The 13,804-nt window shown below is 41.9% G+C and overlaps 1 protein-coding gene across 1 annotated transcript in view; it reads right to left on the reverse strand.

Annotated features, from left to right (window-relative positions):
• Positions 1 to 13,573, reverse strand: part of ERICH5 (glutamate rich 5) — a 35,949-nt gene extending 22,376 nt beyond the window's left edge. Inside the window, exon 1 of the mRNA XM_075828066.1 lies at positions 13,268 to 13,573. Coding sequence (XP_075684181.1) covers positions 13,268 to 13,358 — 91 coding nt within the window. The 5' untranslated portion in view covers positions 13,359 to 13,573. The remainder of the gene's footprint in view (positions 1 to 13,267) is intronic.
• Positions 13,574 to 13,804: the final 231 nt, after the last annotated feature.

The following is a 13,804-nucleotide window of genomic DNA, read 5'->3' on the forward strand; positions in this document are numbered from 1 at the left end:
ACAGCTAGACCCCTTCAGCTCTGACAGATCTCAGACTCATGTGCTATCATAGGCTCCCATACGACTCCCTGTTATTTCGATTGAGCTTTGTGCTGGGCCAATAAAAGGCCTCGTCATACGGCCCGAACACAGATGGCTTCCATGTGCACTCCGTTGTTTCAACGGACCAAATTAATGAAATGGCCGAGACTGTTCCGTCAAAAACAGATAGCAGTAGGACCTGTCCTGTTTTTGTCGGAACGGCCACACGGTTCCGTTAAAACAACGGAAGTGTGCATGGCTCCATAGAAATGAATGTGTTAGTGTGCTATCCGTTAAAAAAAACGGATAGCACCCTGAAGAAAATATCTGAAGTGGGCATGAGGCCTTAGACATGGAAAATCTAAAGCCAGAAGCTAAAGGAGTCTGAATAATTACAAATTTTGTGCACTTCGTTGGCAGGGAATCCTGTTGATCTGGTTCTCAATTCAACTTTTGTCCATAGAGACTTTGTGGTTGATCTTTAAAAGAAAAAAACCAGGCGGTTGTAGTTATTACATGTGAGAGCAAATAGAATAGAAGAGTAGATGGGATCCAGCGCAATGAAATAATTCTCGAAGAATATATTAAAATGGAAACTTGTTCCAATTTTATTAAATGACAGAATAAAAAACGGGAATCAATATCCCACAGAGGAAAGGTGGATGTATGAAAAAATATATATTCCTCTGTGGGATATTGATTCCCGTTTTTTATTCTGTCATTTAATAAAATTGGAACAAGTTTCCATTTTAATATATTCTTCGAGAATTATTTCATTGCGCTGGATCCCATCTACTCTTCTATTCTATTTCAAACCAACGTGTGCCGACACGAGGATCCGAGCACAGCAGGCAGTGGACTTTCTGCCATAAGGTGAGCTGGAGGTTCTCTCCTACATACTTTCTACATGTGAGAGCACTTATGGTTGATTCCCCTGTCAACATGTAATGTTAGCACATTATACACCTAAGTAGGTTGACGAAGAGTTGAAAAGTTGGTAGTGAAATGCTTTTATTTAATGTTATTGGTGCTCATCTATCACTGTTGTGTTTGTTACTTGGTGCATGTGATATCTTTACCCTGCTATAAAACAGAAATAAAACAAGCTTCCCCAATAGTCTCCTGTCATGTTCCTCCGTGCGATGCTGTACATTGTATGAGAGTAAATATTAAAAAAATAGGAAAAATGTTAAATTGAATCTCCAACATTTATTATCATGTTGTTATTAGGCCTAAAAATCTGTACTGATTTCTTTTTTTTTTTTTTTTTCTTTATCAAAGATTTTTATTTTGAAAATATAATAATACAAACATTTCACGGTTTGTGCAAAAAAAAAGTATAAATTTGCACGCAGTGCAATACATTTTAGTGAAACATCATAGTGTAACAACAGTATTCATAGATATATATATACATACATGTAGAAGAACCACAGTAGGAGGTAGCCTCCCACCTTTCAGAATTGAATGATAAGAGAGATATAGCAATAACAATAACAGTATCATGTTCGCATTAAATTAGTGCAATAGACAGGGAGACCGCCCCCCCAGTAAAGTGAGAAGTGACACCTATAAGAGCACTTTTTAAGTATATGGACATACAACACATAACATCAGACAACAGAGGGAAAACACATACATACAAAGCGCCTCAGGTAAGTACTAAGGTTCATTCAGAACCTGCCATCCAACCAGAGAGGTAGATCAGCACCTTCCCGGAATCTAGTCCATACCATCCAAGTTTGGACGAAGATCCCTGATTTGCCCCTATCAACGGACAGCAACTCCTCCATTCTCATGATCCCGTTCACCTCCGTTACCCATTCCGCCAGGGACGGTACAGTATGTGATTTCCAGTGACGAGGTATCACCGTTCTCGCTGCGGTCAAGAAATGTCTAAAGATCTCCCTTTTGAGATGTGGGAGTGATCCAGGAACCATAGAAAGCAAGCCTATGGAAGCCGAGGTTGGAACCTCAGTATGGAAAAGCTTGTTGCCTAAATCAAAAATCTTCCCCCAAAAGGGACGTAGCATGGGACAATCCCACCAAATGTGCAACATAGTTCCAGGAGCTTCCCCACACCTCCAACAATCAGCAGACACATCGGGGAATATCCTGTGTAGCAAGGTCGGACCTGTACTGATTTCTTAATATATCTTTATAGTGATCAAAGCTTTATTTTTCTGATACAGAGCTCCAGCTACCTGTACCCACCACTAGAGGGAGCTTATTGCATACTGTGTTATTATTGAGTTCAATGTATAACAGTATGCAATAAGCTCATGAGCTCACTCTAGTGGCGGCTGCACTGGCTAATGTTGTGTTTTAAAGGGAAACTCCGACTTAAAACTAAAGTTTGTCATGTGTTGCATTAAGGAATGTTGTGTCATTCTCTTAGGCCAATTTCATACTGCATTTATGGTCTCTGTTTGATGTATATGCCGGGAAAACAGAGACTGTAACGGATGCCTAACATCAGCCATAGACTATTATGGGATCTGTCGGTATAATGGGAACCTATGGGTACGTTTGATATGATATTTTGTGAGCTTTCCCGATGCATACATCAAACGTGAGGGGAAAACACAGTGGGAGACGGCTTAGGCCTCATGCACACGACCGTAAAAACTCCCGTTATTACGGGTCGTAATTACGACCCGTAATAACGGGCTCATAGACTTCTATTGGCGACGGGTGCCTTCCCGTTTTCTCACGGGAAGGTGCACGTGCCGTTGAAAAAGATAGAACATGTCCTATTTCAGGCCGTAATAACGGCACGGACAGTCCATAGAAGTCTATGGAGCTCTCGTAATGACGGGTGGTTACATGTGTGCACCCGTCATTACGGCAGCGTTGCTAAGCGACGTCAGTAAATAGTCACTGTCCAGGGAGCTGAAAGAGTTAACTGATCGGCAGTAACTCTTTCAGCACCCTGGACAGTGACTACCGATCAGTATAAACCTGTAAAAAATAAAAATAAAAGACGTTCATACTTACCGAGAACTTCCTGCTTCCTCCAGTCCGGTCTCCCGCCCGTTGCCTTGGTGACGCGTCCCTCTCGACATCCGGCCCGACGTCCTGGATGACGTTTCAGGCCATGTGACCGCTGCAGCCAATCACAGGTCAATCACAGGCTGCAGCGGTCACATGGACTGCCGCGTCATCCAGGGATGTCGGGCTGGATGTGAAGAGAGGGACGCGTCACCAAGACAACGGCCGGGTAAGTATGAATTTCTTTAACTTTTATTACAGAAAGGGCTGTCCCTTCTCTCTATCCTGCACTGATAGAGAGAAGGGGCTGCCGATTAGTGCAGTGCTATTTTGCCGCCAAAAACGTGCCCGTAAATACGGGTGGAATACGGGTGACACCGGACCCATATTTACGGGCACGGGTTCGTAAATACTGGTGCAAAACGGGTCGAATACGTGTGACACCGGACCCGTATTTACGCCAGTATTTACGGGTGGGAAAAAATACGGTCGTGTGCATGAGGCCTAAACCTGATTTTTTTCTTGCTATTTTTATCACTAAATATCACATTAGGACCATTGCCTAGCAAGACTATGCATTAGACTTCAGTGACACGCTTTTTTTACTTGCCTCTATAGGACTTTATGTGTCACTTATATAGGCACCAGAATTTCCTGTATCATGAAACTGCATGTAGTCTTCCACACAAGGGGGAGGGGGAACACATCACAGATCAGCCTCCCACAATTATACTGTGACTCGTGCATGGAGCTGTGGAGCATTAGGCCGGGTTCCCACGTAGTGTAAACGCTGCGGAATTTCCTCAACGGAATGCAATTCCGCAGCATTTACAGTAGAAGCAAAGTAAATGAGATTTAGTAAATCTCAAGCCCACGCTGCGGAAAAAAAATGCAGCGTAAATGTTAATAAATTGACCTGCGGTGCGGAATTTTATTCCGCAGCATGTCAATTTTTGCTGCATTTTTCTGTTGTGGGTTTTCGCCATTGAATTCAATGGGGATGCAAAACCAGCAACAAAAAGCCAAGTGTTGTGACCTTTGTGGTGTAATCGCAGCGATTACGCCACAAAAATCACAAATCCGGGAAAATCTTAAATCATACTTACCCAGAACGCCCTCCTTCTTCCTACAGTCCGGCCTCCTGGGATGATGTTTCATCCCATGTGACCGCTGCAGCCAATCACAGGTGGCAGCACCACATGGCCTGCAACGTCATCGTAGGAGGCCGGAGCAGATGTCAGAAGAGGGGGGGGGGTAGGTAAGTATGAATGACTTTTTTACGCAGCGGATATTCCGTTCGAAAAAACCGCGCCACAGTGTGGTGCGATTTTTCTGACGGAATGTACTGTGGGTTCCAGGTCGGACACGCTGTGTGATTTTTATGCAGCCTATCCGCCCCGTGGGAACCCGTCCTTTGGGTGGATTCACACGCAGCAGATTTTGTTGTAGAAATTTCTGCGAAAATCCATTCCATTCATCTGGTTGTTTCTGCAGCAGGTGCAGGTATTTCTGCACGTTCCGTTTAGGAATGAAACTGATTTTCAGTCGCAGAAATTTCTGCAACAAAATCTGCCGCATGTGACTGCACCCTGAGGGCATGACCACACGTGGCGGAATTGCTCTGGAATTCCGCTGCGGACAGTCCGCAGCGTACACGTTTCTCCATTGCCTTCCACAGCTTTTTAGTTGGGTTTGTTTACACGTTGCGGACAATTCCGCTGCGGAGCATAGGCTGCGGTGCGGAATTTGGTGTCCGCAGCATACACTGGTTGTTGCGGACGTGTAGTGGACTTGTTGCGGACTCATTGCGGAATTTCTCCATTGACTTCAATGGAGAGTCAAAATTCCGCAATGAAGTCCGCAGATGTTATGTGTGCTGCGGAGCGTATTGATTTTACTACCATGACATTTCTTCATTCTGGCTGGACTGAGGAAGTCAATGGGGCTCCCGTAATTACGGGTGACTACGTGTGTGCACCCGTAATTACGGGAGCGTTGGTAGGCGACGTCAGTAAATAGTCACTGTCCAGGGTGCTGAAAGAGTTAAGCGATCGGCAGTAACTTTCAGCACCCTGGACAGTGACTTCCGATCACAATATACATCAACCTGTAAAAAAATAGAAGTTCATACTTACCGAGAACTCCCTGCTTCTGTCTCCAGTCCAATCACAGGCTGCAGCGGTCACATGGACTGCCGCGTCATCCAGGAAGGTCGGGCTGGATGGCGAAAGAGGGACGCGTCACCAAGACAACGGCCGGGTAAGTATGAATTTCTTTTTACTTTTACTAGGGAAAGGGCTGTCCCTTCTCTCTGTCCTGCACTGATAGAGAGAAGGGAAAGTACTTTCACCTCAATACGCAATGGCCAGTCCGCATCAATTTAATGGCCATTTTAGGTAAAGCCGCAACAGAATCTGCAACGCATATTCTGTGCGGCATTGATGCAGACAGTGGCGGAAGAACTCCGCCACGTCTGGGCATGCCCTTACAGGTATATATGTGCTAATTTCATGAGACTCCCAGGCAACTGTTGTGTGACAAATCTATCAATAACTAAACATACAAAATAGGACACAAAATACAATTTAAAAAGATAATCAATTCACCTTTATTTAAATATGTTTCAGAAAGCTTAGAAATAAATTAAGAAAACGCCAGTCTTAATAAATCCCCCCCCCCCATATGTTGCAAAAAAGGTGTACAAATAATAAAAAATATGAGATAATAACTCACTGTCTGAGGTATGTGGTTTAGGTGGCCATAACAGATATACCGTCGCTAATAGATAGATTATTGAAAGACTTATATTTATTTACTAAAGTAAATTGAAATCATTCTCAAAAAGAAGAAAGCATAAACATATTATTGTTATTTTTAATCTAAGAAACAAACAAATAATTAGCCTTGTGCTGTAACAAACCTCAGACCTGCAGAAAGCTGTATAATAATATAATAACAAACAACAATATAGAAACAAGCAGAGCAATTCCCCAAGAACTCAGGGTGAGTACGCTGCTCGAAGCATAGAGGTAGAGTCATGGCTTTACCTATCTTTGTGTTGTGCTCTTTTGGTTACAAAGAATGAAGCAGATGTCATGTGACAGCTACTCCTTCAGTTTGCCAAATGCATAGAGGCAGCCGATGCAGCTGCCATGGGGCTTGTGCCTGGTTCATCCCATCCCCTTTGCTCCCTTTATTGCACACACTGACTGTGCTGCCCATTAACTTTATGGTTAATAGTTAAACTATTAAGCAGATTATATCATGTGGTTTTGACAAACTCCGCTTAATTTAGTTTAGTCTCTGTGCACATCACGATTGTGCCCCGCGTTTATCAAATTGTCGGGAAATATTCCGACGTACACGATAAACGCGTTCATAAAGCTCCACCGGGCTGGTATATGTCAGTATATCTTTTTTTATGGATAAAATAGCATAGTAATCTACATTATTCCATCCTGAGGAATCCTGCAGAAAAAAGTATAATTTTTTTTTAACATTGGAGCCTATGTGGGATGGATTGCCACCGTATGGCATCTATCACAGGCATACATTGAACGCATCGTCGGGAAACTCCCAACATCACTGTCCATAACTCCGGACTCCGGCAATGTAGCTCCTGACATCACTGTCCATATATGTGCTCTGCCCGGGTGGGGGGTTCGGGCAACATACACCACTGTATGCCTATACAGTCTGATACGTTGCAGCCTTGCAAAAATGTGACTTGCACAAAGACTTACACGGGCAGATTTCAGCCCATACCGACTAATATAAGTCGATCACCGTTCGTTTACAGGCCTTTTTACATGGACAGATTTGCTGAAGATTTTGCCAGTATTTTTCAGGCCAAAACCAAGAATGAAACCTAAACAGAAGAAATATATATAGGAAGGTCTTAGGGTATGTGCACACGCTAGCTGGCTTTTACGGCTGAAATGACAGCCTGTTTTCAGAAGAAAACGTTTCAGTCGTAAATGCTCCTCCTCGTAATATATGAGGCGTCTGAGACGCTCGTATATCTTGAGCTGCTCTTCATTGAGTTCAATGAAGAATGGCTCAAATTACGTGGCAAAGAAGTGCCCTGCACTTCTTTGCCGAGGCAGTCAATTTACGCGTCGTCGTTTGACAGCTGTCAAACGACGACGCGTAAATTACAGGTCGTCTGCACAATACGTCGGCAAACCCATTCAGATGAATGGGCAGATGTTTGCCGACGTATTGTAGCCCTATTTTCAGACGTAAAACGAGGCATAATACGCCTCGTATACGTCTGAAAATAGGTCGTGTGAACCCAGCCTTATAGGTCTCCTCTCCTAGATTCAATTCTGGTTTTCTCTTTAAAAAAATGCAAGAAAATTCTTCAGAAAATCTGCACGGTGAGAACAGAGCCTAAATATGAAAACATTTATTATACATGTAGCTTAGTACACTGCGCACGTGCCCATTTCCGCTGGACTTATTTTCCAGACCTATCTCTGTCATTTCTAAGTTCTTTTACAAGGTAATACCGAAACGGACGGTTTTGACTGGAGTACGTTTGAGACACTAAGAGAACGGTCCCAGGTAGCGGCTGCCGCATGTAGCCAAAACCATGCCCGCATGGTGGTAATACCCAGCAATATCGTGAGGCCATTGGCCTCTGCAAGTCATACGGCGTTCTAGCGCATGCGGTAGCCACTACTTGATACCGTACCCTCAACCCCATTTGCATAAACGTAATGTTGGTGGTTTAGTGGCCCCAAACTTAGTAACAGGTTCCCTTACATGTTTTAAGCAATTTCACAATAATATTTGTTTCTGAGAAAGCTGGGTGACAGCCAATATGGTCGTCATTACAGCCCCTGTGGGAGATATTCTGACGGCCATATTGGTGGTCACCCAGATTTCGGAAAGTAGATGTAACTAAGAAGCATTATGATTTTAGTTTAGAATCGTTACACATTTAGGCCCGATTCACACGAGCGTATTTGACGTCCATGTGACGGCCGGTAAAAGAACGGCCGTCACACGGACCTTTGTAATTCAATGGGGCCGTTCACACGGCCGTTGTTTCAACGGACCGTGTGAAGGGTCTGTTGATATATAGAACATGTCCTATTTTGTACCGTTTTCACAGATCCCTCCATAGACTCAAGCCTATGGAGATCCGTGAAAACAGAACCCACACAGGGGCACCTTGGACGTGAAATACATCACGTTTTTCACATCCGAGTTTCCCCACATTCGTGTGAATCTAGCATTACTGAAGACTCTTAATTTTATAAGGAAATTGAAATTGTGTCGGAAATGGCATTAGTATTTTACTACCACTGACCAGAGTAAACAGAAAAAATTTAATAAAATACATGTAGGAGAAGGGGTTGTAGTGCAGCGGCAAAAAATATACAGTCTGTATCTAGTTCAGTCAATGATTATATGAAAAACAACATGACCGCTCTCAGCCAAAACATGTGATCAATAATAAGTAGCAGTCCAGCCAAAAAGGGGAATTTGTGAATGCCTGGACTAATCATTATCGGACTGTATCCCAGAACTCTGCGTCCTGCCCCCTCTGATCTCAACCCCTGTGGATCGGCACTGGCTCCAATACCTAACACTGTAAGGGTATGTTCACACGGCCTATTTTTGGCCGTTTTTCAGGCCGTAAACGCCCGAAAAACGGCCGAAAAATTGGAAGCAGAATGCCTCCAAACATCTGCCCATTGATTGCAATGGGAAAAACTGCGTTCTGTTCCGATGGGCCATTTATTTACGCAGTCGTTTTGAAAAACGGCTGCGTAAAAAAACTGCCACGAAAAAGAAGTACTTTTTGGGATGTTTTTGGAGCCCTTCTTCATTGACTCTATAGAAAACAGCACCAAATATGGCCGTAAAAAACGCAGCGAAAAACGCTGGGAAAATCGCGAGTGGCTTAAAAAACGTCTGAAAATCAGGAGCTGTTTTCCCTTGAAAACAGGTCCGTATTTTTAGAAGTTTTTGAGTTTGCGCGTGAACATACCCTAAAGGTGCGTGGACATCCAATTTCTTGATTTTTTTGTATGGTGGATGGGATTTATCTGACCTGTGAGGCTTTTTCTCACCGTTATCATCACATGATCACAGACAAACATTATGGGAAATAGCAGTGTTTACTTTGTTACAATGGTAACAATTTTCCCTATAAAAACTGCTCCTAGCAGTGTGTACACGGCCAGCTCAGACAATAATCACAATAATGAATTGTGAGGGCAATTTTCAGATCACACCATTACGTGTTACCCCACATGTCCTGTTATAATGATCTCCAGTGTGGATCAAGTAATGAAAGCTGAGCACGTCTTCTATAATAGATGTAGCTGGGAAGACGAGGATTTTAGGTTTACACAATGATCACACAGTGTATGATCTGCAACCTGAGACAGTCCAGTGCTGTGAAACTATTAGGGTATGTTCACACGTGCATGTCCGATACGCCTGAAATTACGGAGCTGATTTCAGGAGAAAACAGCTCCTGAATTTCAGACGTAAAGGCAAGTGCAGGCGTTTTTCGCAGCGTCCATTACGGACGTAATTGGAGCTGTTTTTCTATGGAGTCCATGGAAAACGGCTGCAATTACATCTCAAGAAGTGACAGGCACTTCTTTGACGCGGGCGTCTTTTTTACACGCCGTCTTTTGACAGCGGCGCGTAAAAAAATGACCGTCGGCACAGAACATCGTATAGCCCTTTCAAATGAATGGGCAGATGTTTGCCGACGCATTGGAGCCGTATTTTCGAACGTAATTCGAGGTTAAAACGCCTGAATTACGTCCGTAAATAGGGTGTGTAAACTCAGCCTTAGGGTATGGTCACACGGCTTATTTTTGGGTCGTAAATGGCCGGAAAAACTGCCGAAAAAGCGGAAGCAGAACACTCCAAACATCTACCCATTGATTTAAAAAAATAAATAAATAAATAGTTGAAGTTAAAAAACACCCACGAAAAAGAAGTGCATGTCACTTTTTGAGCCGTTTTTGGAGCCGTTTTTCATTGACCCTATAGAAAAACAGCTCCAAAAAAGGCCGTAAAAAACGCAGCGACAAACTCTAGTTAATTAAAAAACGGCTGAAAATCAGGAGCCGTTTTCCCTTGAAAGCAGCTTCGTATTTTCAGAAGTTTTTTCGTAAGCGCGTGAACATACCCTTACTCCTACTGTCATGACCGGTTGGGAGTTGTAATTTCACAACAGCGGAAGAGTAAAAAATTGTAGATCACTAATATATGACCCTAATCAGACGGACAACCTGATCGTTCACCACTAAATGATCATCTGTAATAATAATAATAATATCACTATCAAATTTAACAATAATGAATAATACAAATAATAATAATAATAATAATAATAATAATACAGTACATAGAATTCTTATTATATATTAATATTTAGGCTACATTCACACGAGCGTATCAGATTCATGCGCGTGAAAAACACACGTGAGTCTGGTCCGTGTGTGTTGCGTTATCCATCAGTGTGCTTTTTGTGAGGGGCATGCGTTATTCACACACTCGCAAGGCACATCTTTTTTTTAATTATTTTCAATTAAACGGATGCCCAAATCACGCTCCGCACACGGATGTGCATCCGTGTGCGGTGCATGGTTTTCACGCACCCATTGACTTCAATAGGCGCGTAGGTGCATGAAAACGCACCAATATAAGACATGCAGTGAGTTTCACGCAACGGACTCTCACTGCTTGAAAACTCACACATGTGGGAACGGTCCCATTGAAATCAATGGGTCCGTGTACTGTGCGTAATTTCCGTGCGCAGCAAACGGACGTTATTTACGTTCGTGTGAATGGGCTCTTACAGACAGGGAAATTTTAGGATGCAAAAAATTTAACAGGAAAAAGTATAATAATATGTTCACACAGGGCGGATACGCTGCGTAAAAGTACACAGTGTATACGCCCTTGGCACCGCAGGAAATTCTATCCCAAAAATCGCACCAAATTTTGGTGCAGTTTTTTGGCCGGAATGACCGCTGCGGAAAACTGCACGTAGAGAAAAAAAAGTTTGATTCTTACGTAGCCATGGCGACGCGTCCCTCTGCCGTCCTGCAGGCCAGCCTCCTGGGATGACGTTTCATCCCATGTGACTGGCTGCAGCCTGTGATTGGCTGCAGCAGTCACATGAGATACAACTCCATCCCAGGAGGCTGGCCTGGAGAAAGAAACACAGAATTCTAGTAAGGGCTTATTCAGACGACCGGGATATACGTCCGTGCAATGCGCGTCGCACGGACCTATATTAGTCTATGGGGCCGTGCAGACAGTTCCGTGATTTTTACTCCGCGTGAGTCCGCTGAAAAAAACTCACGACATGTCCGTTCTTTGGGCGTTTTTCGCGCATCACGCACCCATTGAAGTCAATGGGTGCGTGAAAACCACGCATGCGTGAACCACGCATGCGTGATTCGCACGTGCTTTTCTGTTTACAAACATCCAAACGGAGTGTCATAATGATGGCGGCTGCGCGAAAAGCACGCAGCCGCGCATCATATGGTGATGACACACGGAGCTGTTAAGTGCCTTTTGCGTAGGCAAAACGCAGCGTTTTTTGCCTGCGCAAAAACGGCACGCTCGTGTGAATCCAGCCTAAGTATAACATTTATTTTTTTCCTGAGTTGCGTTTTGCGGCGGAATCGCTTATGTTCCGCCGCCAAAAAACTCTACATCTGCTATTTGTTGCAGGTTTTACCCCCCTATAGAATTCAATGGGGAAAACCCACAACAAATAAGCAGCGATTACGCAAATACAATTGACATGCTGCGGAATAAAAAACCTCAAAGCAGGTCAATATCTGAGCGTTTTGCCGCTCAGCATTTACGCAGCGAGTGGATGAGATTTGTTCAAATCAACTAAATCCATTTCGAAAAATCCAAAGTATTTACGCTACGTGTGAACTTACCATTATGATAATAATAATAATAATAATAACAATAATAATAATAATAATAATAATAATAAAAAGTATGATCATTATTATTATTAACACTACTATTTATTATTATTATTATTATTATTATTATTATTATTATTATTATTATTATCATAAATGAATTTTAATCCTTATATTTTAATAGTCAGATGTAAACAACTTTATAAGAAAAAAAAAAAGTTTATTCCCCAACATGATGGATGTGATCTGTCACCTTGCATGCTGTACATAGTAGAGATTACTGATGGGATCATTTACATGCAGCGATTACTGGTACATTCGGCTTTCGCTAATTCAATAGTAGTGAACATTGCTGCGTTTGAATGTAGCCATACATACATGATATATACATACACAGATCATATATATATATACACATCATATACACACATCATATACACACTTCATATACATACATCATAGACAGATCATATATATACACATCATATACATACATCATATATACATACATCCTATACATACATCATATATATACACATCATATGCACACATCATATATATATACACATCATATACACACATCATATATATATACACATCATATACACACATCATATATATATACACATCATATACACACATCATATATATACACATCATATACACACATCATATATATATACACATCATATACACACATCATATATATACACATCATATATACACATCATATACACACATCATATATATACACATCATATACACACATCATATATATATACACATCATATACACACATCATATATATACACATCATATATACACATCATATACACACATCATATACATACATCCTATACATACATCCTATATACATACATCCTATACATACATCATATATACATACATCCTATACATACATCATATATACATACATCCTATACATACATCATATATACATACATCCTATACATACATCATATATACATACATCCTATACATACATACATCCTATACATACATCCTATATATATATATATATATATATATATATATATACACACATACATACATCATATATACATACATCCTACACATACATACATCATATATACATACATCCTATACATACATACATCATATATACATACATCCTACACATACATACATCATATATACATACATCATATATACATACATCCTACACATACATACATCATATATACATACATCCTATACATACATACATCATATACATAGATACATACATTATATACATTATATAGGGGCATGGAACCAGTCTCATGAGACACTCCTCACTCACTCACCACTTTTCTTGGGTCCATTAGTCTCCAGTGACTTTGCAGGAGGTCGGTTACTCCCTTGAGAGTGAGTCAGGGTGCTACTTGAACAGCCCATGGCTCCCCCAGCATCAGAAGGGTTAATGAGAGAAGTTGCGCGGATTCTCCTCAGGCTGCAGAGTTCACATCCAGCAAGAGATGAGCGCAAACTGCAGTGAAGCACAAGCCGCAGCCTCCGGGCGGTGTGGCAGAAGTTTTGCCCTCACAGGACGATGTTTACTTGCACACAGCGGTTGCCATATGAACAGCAGCCGAGATCACACCAGTCCTACAGCTGCTGCACACAGACCGGGACAAGCAGAGGCTGGAGTGCACTGCGCATGCGTCAGAAGTCGAAGTTCTACACAGCAGTGTCTGACTGGAGTGCAACCTATCAAATGTCACCTAAATCTACACCTCTATCTATACCTCTATCTATACCTCTATCCTTATATCTATACCTCTATCTATACTTATATCTACACCTAAATCTATACCTATATCTACACCTAAATCTATACCTAT

This window comes from Rhinoderma darwinii, chromosome 5 (assembly GCF_050947455.1).
Source record: "Rhinoderma darwinii isolate aRhiDar2 chromosome 5, aRhiDar2.hap1, whole genome shotgun sequence".
Classification (NCBI taxonomy): Eukaryota; Metazoa; Chordata; class Amphibia; order Anura; family Rhinodermatidae; genus Rhinoderma; species Rhinoderma darwinii.